The sequence below is a fragment of the Tachysurus fulvidraco genome, chromosome 23 (assembly GCF_022655615.1).
Source record: "Tachysurus fulvidraco isolate hzauxx_2018 chromosome 23, HZAU_PFXX_2.0, whole genome shotgun sequence".
Classification (NCBI taxonomy): domain Eukaryota; kingdom Metazoa; phylum Chordata; class Actinopteri; order Siluriformes; family Bagridae; genus Tachysurus; species Tachysurus fulvidraco.
This window is the reverse complement of record NC_062540.1, coordinates 17,566,245-17,579,071: the sequence shown is the minus strand read 5'-3', so window position 1 is coordinate 17,579,071 and position 12,827 is coordinate 17,566,245. Positions and strand designations below refer to the sequence as shown.

At 42.7% G+C, this 12,827-nt stretch overlaps 1 protein-coding gene across 2 annotated transcripts in view; it reads left to right on the top strand.

Annotated features, from left to right (window-relative positions):
* Positions 1–12,484, top strand: part of LOC113658883 (pleckstrin homology domain interacting protein) — a 52,989-nt gene extending 40,505 nt beyond the window's left edge. The window contains exons 30-39 of one of the 2 annotated variants that reach the window (XM_027171355.2): positions 459–611; positions 3,218–3,338; positions 3,609–3,734; positions 4,534–4,606; positions 4,775–4,834; positions 5,558–5,713; positions 5,996–6,148; positions 6,282–6,472; positions 6,968–7,356; positions 7,515–12,484. In XM_027171355.2, the coding sequence (XP_027027156.2) occupies positions 459–611; positions 3,218–3,338; positions 3,609–3,734; positions 4,534–4,606; positions 4,775–4,834; positions 5,558–5,713; positions 5,996–6,148; positions 6,282–6,472; positions 6,968–7,356; positions 7,515–8,179 (2,087 nt within the window). In that variant the 3' untranslated portion in view covers positions 8,180–12,484. Of the gene's footprint in view, positions 1–455; positions 612–3,217; positions 3,339–3,608; positions 3,735–4,533; positions 4,607–4,774; positions 4,835–5,557; positions 5,714–5,995; positions 6,149–6,281; positions 6,473–6,967; positions 7,357–7,514 lie in introns of both variants that reach the window. The other variant, XM_027171356.2, reaches the window with a different exon arrangement.
* Positions 12,485–12,827: the final 343 nt, after the last annotated feature.

Below are 12,827 nucleotides of genomic sequence, written 5' to 3'. Positions count from 1 at the left end.
ATGCTACAAAAAAAAGCATTTACTGTTTGCTGCATTTTCACTGGCGATGTTTATTTGTTTCTGGCGCGATGCACGACTCGTGAGTCACCTGCGAGTGACGTACGTCCGTTTGGGAGGAGTATAGCGCTGATGTATGTGGCTTGAACAACCACATGCATTTATACCTGTCCAGTTTCATCTGAAATGCGTCCCAGACCACCTCCTGAAGGGGTTTGTGCGATCGGATTTATATCCGTCTCCAAAACGTTTCGGAGGGCATTTAGACCTGGTCTTTTTACCATGGGATAGCTATCGGATCACAGAAAACGCATGAAGTGACCCCTTGTAGTGAGGTGTAAGTGAGGTGTAAAAAACCCCTTAGTTTTGTATGTTTTACTTCCTTATCTTTTGTACATACTTGTCTCATGTCACCCCTTTCTCTTTCTCCCTCCCTCTCTCTCTCTCCCTGTGTATAGCAGCGTTTCCTGAAGTCTTGGGCCAGAGTGTGCCATTAACTGCAGAGGAACACAAGGCCTTACTCTATCAGCCTCTGGATCTGGAGTGGGGCTCACGGACTCGTGACGAAGAGTGCGAACGCATCATCACCGGCATCGACCAAATGATCACCCTGGGTATGTGGTCACTCTAGTACGCCATTACTCATTATTACTGGGATTTCTGTCTGATCATCAGACAGCGTTTGTTTTAAATTGTAAGCTAGAGTAATTATATCTGCAGTGAGTTTATTTTCTATAGATTCTCAATGTCTGTGCTTTTTAGCCAATGAGAAAAATATTCTTTTTAATTCGAATAGCAGATGTCACACGATTGGATCTTTTTTATTACCGCTACATGGTGCGTCAATATTTAAGTGATCCAACAGTTACAAAATAAACATTTCATAGTCTTTGGAAAATGATATCAAAATATAAAGTTATTAGAAAGAACGATTAAAAGAAGTGGCGATCAAACAAGGTAATTAAATATGCTCTATAATGAAAGTTCCAGTGTAAAGTGTTGCTTCGTATTCACTTATGCCGCATTACCATCCTTGTAGTTTTATGTCATGTTTATTATCTGATAATGTGAGAATGTCACAAGTGTTTCGGGGGTGTTTAGGGGGGAAACCGTTCTTCATACTTCATAACTGGTGTTTCATGACTGAAGAGACCTACAAATTCATATAGGTCTATAAGCATTCGGAGAGTGACACAGTTTTAGTCATTGTGCCTCTGTATAAGTCATTCACCTGACCTCGACCCTGCTGAGCACCGAGTCATTCACCTGACCTCGACCCTGCTGAGCACCGAGTCATTCACCTGACCTCGACCCCGCTGAGCACCGAGTCATTCACCTGACCTCGACCCCGCTGAGCACCGAGTCATTCACCTGACCTCGACCCCGCTGAGCACCGAGTCATTCACCTGACCTCGACCCTGCTGAGCACCGAGTCATTCACCTGACCTCGACCCTGCTGAGCACCGAGTCATTCACCTGACCTCGACCCCGCTGAGCACCGAGTCATTCACCTGACCTCGACCCCGCTGAGCACCGAGTCATTCACCTGACCTCGACCCCGCTGAGCACCGAGTCATTCACCTGACCTCGATCCCGCTGAGCACCGAGTCATTCACCTGACCTCGATCCCGCTGAGCACCGAGTCATTCACCTGACCTCGACCCCGCTGATCACCGAGTCATTCACCTGACCTCGACCCCGCTGAGCACCGAGTCATTCACCTGACCTCGACCCCGCTGAGCACCGAGTCATTCACCTGACCTCGACCCCGCTGAGCACCGAGTCATTCACCTGACCTCGACCCCGCTGAGCACACGTTTCACTTACTGAAGATAAAACCAAATTCAGAAAGGTCCACAAAGTAGCAAGTGAAGGCGGCTGTAGCAAAGGAAACAGCGTTTGATGATGTACAAAGGTTTCAGACTCCAGGCAGCCAAGTTTGTCCTATTACTTCTGTGCCTGTAGAAATGGCTCTAACTCCTAAATGTTAAAGCGGTAAAAAAAAAGTTCACATTTAGAACGCTTCATTTCGAATACGCCGTGACGAACACAAAATCAGGAACATCGTGTCAGCGTTCGAATACTTATGGCCCGGGCTGTATTTATTTTAGACATCACTTTAAGAAACTAAAGGAACAGGAACTAAACAGGACTTTTTCTACCGAGGCAGTTTTGCCTCTTTTCCACCGGAAAGAACCAGGTGCTGGTTCAGAGCTGCTAGCGCTAGTGCTGGTTCAAAGTTGGTTCCACTGGCGAACCTTCTAAGAACCGGTTTGCCTTTCCACGGGCTAGAGAGCCATCAGAGCGCCGAGTGTGACATCACTGTATACGTGTCACGTGTCCCAGCAACGTTAGCGCAGCAGCAGTAAACACAAACACAACAACAATGGCGGATGTTGCTTTGCTGTTAATGCTCATGGCTTTGCGAACCTACATTAGCATCCAAACGCGGCGAATAAAACGTGTACGTGCGGCTCCGTGTAATCTGTATAAACGGAGGTTGTAATCGAGAAAGTACATAACGTTATTTAATCGTTAACACAGAAAAAAGTTAGCCTTAGCATGTAGCTACATACTACCATGTGTGCTGATAATGTATCATATTGCGGTAAAGTAAAAGTGTATTAAACATTAGTATACTTAAGGTACATTATCAAATGTGCTAACAGTAGCCCCGCCCCCAGGTGCTAACAGTAGCCCCGCCCACAGCCCCTGACACAAGCGGTTCTTAAGTCTAGACCAGCAACGTTTTGGTGCTACTTAAGAACCACTTTTCCTGGTTCAGAGCCGGTGCTTTGGCTGTCGATACAGAAAGAACTGGTTCTAAATTGGGCTCTGAACCAGCACTCAAACTGCCTCGGTGGAAAAGGGGCATCTGAGTGCTGGTTCGGTGCCTAATTTAAAACCAGTTCTTTCTTTTTTGTCGGCCAAAGAACATAATCTACACAGTGACGTCAGACTCGGCTCTGTGACGGCTCTCTAACCTTCTTAGAAGGATCGCCAGTGGAACCAACTTTAAACCAGCACCAGCACTAGCTCTGAACCAGCACCCAGTTCTTTTTGGTGGAAAAGGGGTATTAGTCAGGCTTTATAATTACGTATGACAAATTCTCATGTGTCATGACATTACATATTGACTGCACGCAGGCGTACTGACTGTGTCCGTGTTGTGTCTGACTGTCTGTCTGTTGTGTATTTCTCTTGTCTTTTCGCATCTCAGATGTAGCAGCTCCATTTGCAGTGCCTGTGGATCTGCAGGCGTATCCCACATACTGCACAGTGGTGGCTTATGTCACAGACCTGAGTACAATCCGGACCAGACTAGAAAATCGCTTCTATAGGTCAGCACACACACACACACACACACACACACACACAAACATATACGCTCACACACACGGGTCAGACGCTCACTTAAATGAAACGAAATTAGTTTTCAAAATTACATCATGGATTGTTCACCCTGCTGAGTTACACCACAGAAATGTGAAGTCTCCAATCGCTGTATTACAGTAAACACACACGTATAGACACAGTGCAGTGGCATAGACGATATATGTGTACACGTGATAAACTGTTGTGTATGGACCGTTTTGTCTTTATGTTTGCAGGAGAATGTCCTCTCTCATGTGGGAGATTCGCTACATCGAGCACAACGCACAGACCTTTAACGAACCCGGAGCTTTTATCGTCAAAGCGGCAAAATTTGTATCGGACCTCCTGCTGCAGTTTATTAAGTAAGTTTGGTCTGTGTAGCACTTGTACATTTATGTAAACAACAAACCAGTGCTTACTAGTGCTGCCTAGCATTGCTGTGCTGTGTTCTACCATTTACCAGTCTCTGTTTCCTACTGGATTCACACTCAAATCTCTTGTAGAATCTCTCGCATTATACACCAGTGTGTCGATTAAATCCCTGCTGTATGAATATACAGATTAGAAATATCCCCAGCGCTACATATATTCATCCCAAAAGATTTATCAAAATCATAAATACGTACAGGGGGGCACGGTGGCTTAGTGGTTAGCACGTTCGCCTCACACCTCCAGGGTTGGGGGTTCGATTCCCGCCTCCACCTTGTGTGTGTGTAGTTTGCATGTTCTCCCCGTGCCTCGGGGGTTTCCTCCGGGTACTCCGGTTTCCTCCTCCGGTCCAAAAACATGCATGGTAGGTTGATTGGCATCTCTGGAAAATTGTCCGTAGTGTGTGAGTGAATGAGAGTGTGTGTGTGCCCTGTGATGGGTTGGCACTCCGTCCAGGGTGTATCCTGCCTCGATGCCCGATGATGCATGAGATAGGCACAGGCTCCCTGTGACCCGAGAAGTTAAAGCGGTAGAAAATGAATGAATGAATGAATAAATACATACATAGCTAGGGACGGTGCGATATCCCAGAATGCTTTATTCCTCTTACACCACAGAAACCTTTCCATATTTTATGTATGTATTTGTTCGATACATGTATTCTGATAAATGCTGTATGTTTGGTAACTATACCTACTGATTCATATCTTTTATTCTTTGTGCTTTTACTAGGGACCAAACTTTCACCGACATTATTCCACTGTACAATAGCATGAAAAAAACAGCTTTCTCTGACTCGAGTGATGTAAGTATCGGATACCCTTTACACTCTTTTAAACACGTGTACACTTTTGTTCACTCCACAAAAGCAGATTATTATTATTATTATTATTATAGATTAATAAGCAGGTGTCTCATACTGTTTGTGGATCGCAAGGAATGTCCTAATTTATAGATTTCGCTTGAAATGCAGGATGAAGAAGAAGAGGACGAAGAGCCTGAAACTCCAGGTACATCTAAACGCAATAATAAGGTAGGAGATTCTAAGTGAGGATGCTGCTTTTGTGATTTCTGTTATTGTGCTTAGGAGACATTGTGTGCAGTGGTGGCGTTTTGTACATAAATCACCGCTGACACTTCCTGACCTGTAGTTTCCCAAAAAAACAGAGCATTTTTTTTAATGCACTGAACACCGTGAACTTTTGCGAAACACCGTAACGTGTGTGAGAGCCTTACGTTCGGAAAAACGGACGAGCAAACAATAGTTGCTTAGCGACGACTTGTCCGTCAATTCCCAACCGAGTCCTTCAGGCTGCTCTGCGTCAGTCCTACACACTGCTACACTGCTCTGCAGCTCTGTAAAGAAATAGTGTTGGGAGGCCACATCGAGCAGATATATTTTATTCTGGCATTTTAATTGGCTCATAATAAGCAAATTTGTTCGAGTGGAAGTTACAGCACCTTAGCGTTCGTTAAACTCAGGCCTCGTGGACAAAAATGGACAGAGCAACACAAGTCTGAATCGCTGGAGCACGTCGTATCGGTTTGGTCTCGATTATGCTGAAATGTTCTTAACATTCTGACTTAATACCTCTAAATAGTTTCATTTCTATACTATTTCATCACACTACCTCGCATGCAATCAACCCAATCCTTTACGTACATATTTAAATCACCTGCACTGTTTGTATGTATGATTTATCCAGTCAGCTGAATGATGTTATCCCTGATTGTATGATTCTGATATTGTGTTCAGGGCAAGCAGAAGCCCATCCTGAGAAATCTGAGGAATAAACCTGCATCTGTAGACCCTCATGCCTGGAGGGGGCGCTGCAGAGAGCTGCTGGAACTCATATTCCAGTGTGAGGACTCTGAGCCTTTCCGACAACCCGTGGATCTTGATGAATATCCGGTAACACACACACACATACACACACACACACACACACCTGTACGCAAGCCAAAATAAGGCATTTTAAAATAGACGATATTATAGTGCAGCTTTAACCACCTAGTTGTCTGAGGGTATAAAGGCATCTCCACTTACCTGTCCGTCGTGTTGCCGGTTCAAAAAGATTCCCATAATTTAATTTGATCCAATAGTAATAACTGTTTACTCATCATCGACAAGACAAAATGATTATTTTCCTATTAAAACTTCATGAGCTGGATACAAACCTTTTTTCTCTGGCAGGATTACCTGGAAATTGTAGACACCCCTATGGACTTCGAGACAGTCCAGAAAACTCTCCTAGCAGGAAAGTACGAGTCTCCGATGGACTTATGCAAAGACGTGCGACTCATATTCAGCAATTCCAAAGCTTACACACCCAGCAAGAAGTCCAGGGTACTTTTACTAATACATATATGTCTTTTTTACACTATCAAATATTAAACAGTCCTTATGACAATACAAATGTGATGCATTATATATTGTGTGTGTGTGCGTGTGTGTGTGTGTGCGTGTGCATCACTTGTAGATCTACAGTATGAGTCTCCGGCTCTCTGCCCTGTTCGAAGAACACGTCAGCTCGATCGTAGACGATTTCAAAGCCGCTCAGAGCCGACATACGGAGCGTCAGACCCGACAACGCCTGCACAGAGAGCGACCGACCAGACAAAGCATGAAGAGGAGGAGAAGAAGCTCTTCCCCTTCCAGCTCTGCCTCCAGGTGCACTGAATCATAGGAACATTGTGTCCTCAGTCATCGGTCTGCTGGTTCATTATTTAATCGAACAGTCCGTTCTTGTTTACGTTCAGCGGGACCTGAAAGTCTGAGAGCACTAATGACAATCCTTTTTGAGTCAAAAGTAGAATCTTGAAATATAAATGGAAAGAAAAAAAAAACAGATTTTCAGTGTATTCTCACATCAGTTCGGTGTGTATTCCCTGTAGGTCGAACCAGGCCGGCTAACTTCGGCATTATTAGATGACACAGCTGGGATTAATCATGAGGGCAGCCTTTAACTGCTGAGCTATATCTCATATGATAAGATAGATTTAATATGTCTATTTTAATATATAAAATATTAGTCTACAGTCCAGTTTGAAAACCTGTTTTTTTTTTTTTGGTTGATGAAACAATAAAAATTCCGGTCTTCCCCATGCTGGTTATTTTGTGTTAATTCGCCTAGGTAATGCTCCCCTCTGTTTCCTTTCCCATCAGCCCTGAGAGGAAGAGGCGTGTCTCGTCTCGGGTCCCTCCCCGCTCCGATGCTGCAGCTCCAACCACACCAGCTAGTCATTCCCGCACCGCGTCCTTAAGACAAACCCTTCCGCATGTCAACGGCAAAGCAGAACAAACCGTCACCTCCGGACGCACTCGTAGCTCCGCTCGTTTTGGCACTCATTCCACAGACCCGCCTCCGACGCAGACGGCTCCGCCCCCTGTCCCCACCCACAGCAAAGGACCCGAGGCCACATCGAGGACGGCTCGAGCTCAGAACTCTCACACTCCTCCCAGCATCTCCAAGGAAACGGAGAGTTCCAACAACACGGACAGCGGAGGCAGGGAGTCGAGGCGGAAACTTCGAACTCCTGTTAAGCACACGCCAGGTTTGTGACTTATTGTGATGCTTTCCCTTGTACACGTGAAGTTGGTTCCAGATGGTGGGGTGTGGTACAGCTTATGGGTTGATAATAACTGACATGACTCTAGGTTATAATCCGTGACGTTGCTGCTCCTTCATTTCTCCACTGTGTTCTTCTGTCAGGTCCAGTGGATCATCCTCCTCTTCCTCCCAACAACATTCATTTAAATGGCCATAGCAGTCAAGCCTCACTGGGTGTAGTGAAAAGGGGTCGGGGCAGACCCAGACTGGAGTCTCAGATAAGGACAGCAGAGGTTGTTGAGCCACCACCATTGCTCCGCCCACCAGGGAAGCGGGGCAGGAAAAGTAAAAAAGAGCTGGAAGCTCTGCGTCTGAACTCCACCATCGAGGAGGAACCCGACCAGTCCACGAGTGACGAGGCCGGCACTTCGTCTACCACACACGATACTAGCCTAGCAGACTCAGGAGATGGACTTCAACAGCAACCAAAGCGTCGTGGAAGACCACGGTTAGTGAGGACAGCAGAACAAGCCCCACCAACCCCCACAACTGTTAGAAGGAGCGGCCGCCGTGGCAGCGAACAGAACACATCTCCTGTCCCGAAGGAGGTATCAGAAGGGGTGGAGTCTGGAGGGGACGGGAACGGTAAGGGGCCTATGAAAACACGTAACCAGGGCCGTAGGACAGCGTTCTACAATGAGGAAGACTCTGAAGAAGAGCAGAGACAGCTTCTGTTCGAGGACGCCTCTATCACTTTTGGCACATCGAGCAAAGGCAGAGTTCGCAAACTTACAGAGAAGGCCAAAGCCAACCTGATTGGCTGGTAACTGCACCAACACCATGGTTCTTTGTGCTATCTTATATCTACCCCACAGTGCACTGGGGTGACACCATTCCTGCTGCTATCAGACTGAATTTATGTGAATCTGATCCTGACTCTGTACTGAAGGACTTCTGGCCTTAGAGTCCTTCCTGCACCATCACCACCACCACCCCCGACAAAAACAAACAAAAACTCACACATGCAGTTACACTTATCATTTTTTCACACCTGCAGTTAAACCTATCCCTTTTCATCATTTCCAGGTGCACTGTTTGAAATCCAGCGAATCATATGATCCTTCAGTCTGACGAACTTTTTTCCCTGCATAACACACGCACACGAACATGTTTTTACACAGTAGTAGTTGCTAATAGCAACAAACCCAAGCATCCTTCAGAAATCACTTTTAAACACAGAGTGTTTTCAAAGTGTAAGTGTGTGTGAGTGTGTATGACTGTGTGTGTGTGTGTGTGTGTGTGTGTGTGTGTGTGTGTGTGTGTGTGTGTGTGTGTGTGTGTGTGCGCAGAGTTTTGGAATAGTATATTTGGTGGTTATGCAAAGATGGACCTTTTAAACTGTTCTTATTGTCTTTAAATTGTCTCTCTAAGTCAAAAGAGAAATTATGACTGGTTTTAGCATGTTTTATATGATTAGCAATACCTTGTGCCTTTTGATCATTTAAATACATTGATATTTCTTTGTACTCCACACTGTGTAGTATTGTGTGTGTGTGTGTGTGTGTGTGTGTGTGTGTGTGTGCACGCCCGTGTGTGTATGATAAATGCTTTTCTATTGTCGATTTATGCATAATTGTGGAGATTGGTCTGTTGCGAAGGAACAGACTGGTGAGCATTGCGTCTCCCTCTGACCGTGTGTGTGTGTGTGTGTGTGTGTGTGTGTGTGTTATTGTTAGGACTGAATTCATTTAAAAATTGCAGATTTGGGCTCCTGTATGGTGCAGCGGTAAATAGTACACTGTGCACTGGTAAATCATCAGGCGGTAACAAATGTCCAGGAAATTATAAAGGACCCTATTTTTGGTGGGTTGTATAGCAATACTCTCTTCCTTCTCTCCCAATCTCGTGGATAAAGAAGGCGGTTAGCGTCTTCATCAGCCGCCGTGTGTTTATCTTCACCGTCCCACATCGATCTCTGTCATGTGAGAGAGAGAGAAAGCTACCGGGTGAAATGTTTAAAAAAAAAAAAAAAAAAAGTACATTCATTTATTTAATTCAGTGCATTTAAATACTACTGCTCCTGCTACTAATAATGATAATAATACATGACCAAGGAAGTAAAAACATTCATTAGCAGTAAGTGTTACACAAGCGGTTCATATGGCATAAGCTATGAAATGCAAAAACCGCTGGAGCATTTTATCCTAAAATCGAATGTTTAATCCATAGCAATATTTTCTTTATTTACCCACTTAGACAAAATGTATTTATTCACCCTCTCGAACATGGCTTTCTGTTCCACATGTACGAATGCATTTTGAGATTCACTTAAAGATCAGAGAGTAAATCCAGTATGTATCTGTTTAAATGTTTAACTGCTAACTTAGAAGTCGCATGTTTTTATCACTTAGGTACGACTCCTATCTCCTAAAAAACCAGCACCAGGTCCTGTTAGATAAGGTCTGATTGTCTTGAACAGTTCTGCCAACTGTAGCTTATTCTTCCATTGAAAGGAGGAACTACAAGTTTATTTAGAGCTCAAAGGTGCCTATGTTTCAGTATGTATGTTGTTCAGAGTCTTTATACGTTTTCAACACAGAGGACTGAGGTATCTGAAGCTATGATTTGTCCCCATGAAACCCTACAGTCTTCATTGTCGAGACCATGGGGGCTGTCGACGATGCGCTCTGCTTGGAGTAGACATGCCGAATCCAGCTATACGTTCCTCCAGGTATACAGAACATCTGTCCAGGTATGCACCCAATTAACGTCGTATCGTAAGCGGATGCTACCGGTGGAAGACGTAAATGACTGTATTCCAACATCGAGTGACGATTCATCCAAAAAAAAAGTTGTTGATAGACTTCCTACTAAAAGTAAAATACTGAAAAATGTCTTCGCAGTTGAGTTAAGTAGTGTGTGTGTGTGTGTGTGGTAACAGAGGTGACCTCTTGCTCACGCAGTCTGTAGACATGTATTTGTAGTGACGTTATTTCACAGTCACACCATTATACCCCAATTTCCCATTGTGGCACTTAAAAGACTCACTATAACAAGCGTACACACACACGTACATCTTGAGAGCTCTATTCTTTGCCATGTCACCAGTTCTGCACTGCACTTTGGGGTTTTAGGGTAGAGGAGCGTCACTGATGTGAATCCTGCCCGTTATGACCGAACCTAGGATTTATCGTGTAAGCGCACAGTCAGTCAGGAGCACCGCAGGCTTCTCATCACATCTGTTCATTCAGGCAGATAACACAGAGGCCAGAGAAACACCGACGAGTTCTTCTGTCTGTGCTTTGACCTGTTTCTTAGATTTTGATTTGTTGACACGAGCATAGGCATGCGCTGATAAATAAGAACACAAGAAAGAGACGCAAAATTAATTCTTTTCCTGTAACGGCGTGTCTGGATGTGTTTTATTCTTGGTATTAATCCAGTTTATTAAATATTAGGCATTTTATAAGTGTATAGTTAATCAGTTTAGTTTCTGCACCCCTGTTTCTTTAAGGAAACACAAAAAGAAATCACAAAATAAGTCAAAAATGACAAGAAAAATCAACAGAAGGACAGATCTTTTTTTTTTTTACAAGTTAAAGATCACTGCCTTAGTCCCCTTTTTTTAATAAACATTAAAACTCTTTGAGTTTTTAATAAATATTTTTCTAAATATCCATTTTTCATTAACCTCGTATGCAAATTTTCAATTAAAACCGAGCTGTTTTAAATTAGTACAACACGTAAACGTAACTCTTAAATTATGGTTTCGAATTTGGTTAATTACGTCATTGTAATTATTCTTATTTTTTATTTCTATCATTAATTTTGGTATTTATCAGTAAAGCAATGCTTAGCAAGCCTAGGCTATTTTGTAACGGGATCATTTAACTGTAAATGTTTAAAATACATACATTGTTCAATAGTTTTTTAAATATAATTGTTGACAAATTGCAGTGGCATAAGAGGAATTAAAGACCTTAAACGATCAGTGCTGTTGTATCAGTGCTACATTACTCCCGTTTTATTGGTTCATTAAAAAAAAAAAAAAGATTAATCAACAAGAATAAAAGTAACTGGTAATTAAATAAAAAAAAATTAAATTAAATAGTAAAAAATTATTTCATTGTTTTTTCATTAATGACATTTTTTTTGTATATCTAAATGTGTGTGTACGTTTAAACGCTCATGTTAATATTATAATTATCTAATTTTTTCAGATCGTTTTAAAGCCGTTGCTGAATTTTCTCGATTTTTAAAATAAAATGTTTTTGGGAAATATATATAAATATATAGAAATTTCCAGCTTAGCTCACAAAAGCTTTAACACTATCACATTAAATAAGTGTGTTTAATTGACTTGGATGAAATACTGTAATGTTCTGTAGTCGTGAGGTTATACAGTAAGGATACATCTGCAAGCTATAAGAGAAGGTTAGACACTGTTATGGAAATAGAAATGAAATATCAGCCCATGCCTAGCAGTGATAAAGTCTTCATGAGGTTTGAAATAGTTTGTACTTGTCATTCATTTCATTTACTCTGAAATTGTGTCTTTAATCCTTTCTTTTTTAACACTTTCAGCTGTTGCGGTCTGTTCGGTTCCTGCTGTGGCAGGATTTAGATTATAGCTTTAAGCTTGGTTCAGTGAACCAAAGCCCATGCACCTGGGCCTGTGTGTATGGGTGTGTGTGTTTGTGTGTGTGTGTGTGTGTGTGTGTGTGTGTGTGTGTGTGTACTCTTTCTTAACGTCTGTAAGTATACATGTCATTAAGATGATTTTATATCCATGGTTTTTGAAATGAAAGCTTATCGTATCAGACCCTCCCTCAATCACCAACCTGACCCCTGCACAGGAAGTGATGTGATGCTGTTAATGCCATGCGAATGAGTGAGCTAGTGATGAAGAGGGCCAGACACGCACTCAGTCCTCTGTCCCAGACACTCGGGGGGGTGGGGGTATAGAATGCCCCGGCTAAGGGCACTTTGTATAATTATTCATTTGTATACTTTTATATGAAGAAATCAGATTAACTGCAAAAATACATGATTCAATAACTATGTACCTGTAGGGAGTAGTGCTGTCATTAGTACATACTGATATTTTAATGAAATAAACTCATGTTTCCACACCCTGCTCTATCCACCTGTTCCTTTTCTGAAAATATATCAAGTGTACAGTATAAAAGAAAACTCTTACGTGAAACTAATTTAATCAATGTTTTTTCAGTAATAGAATGTAGTCTTGATAACTTTTTTCCCTAAAATAAAGCATTCTTTTTTTAGGTACACCTAGGATTGTTTCTTAGGTTTTTTCCTGAGCTTTAGTACCAAGTATCAGTATCTCTATCATTGCCAAATTTATGATAGCCATAAAATCTCTCTCTCTCTCTCTCTCTTTCTCTTTCTCTCTCTCTCTCTCTCTCTCTCTCTCTCTCTCTCTCTCTCTCTCTCACACACACACACACACACACA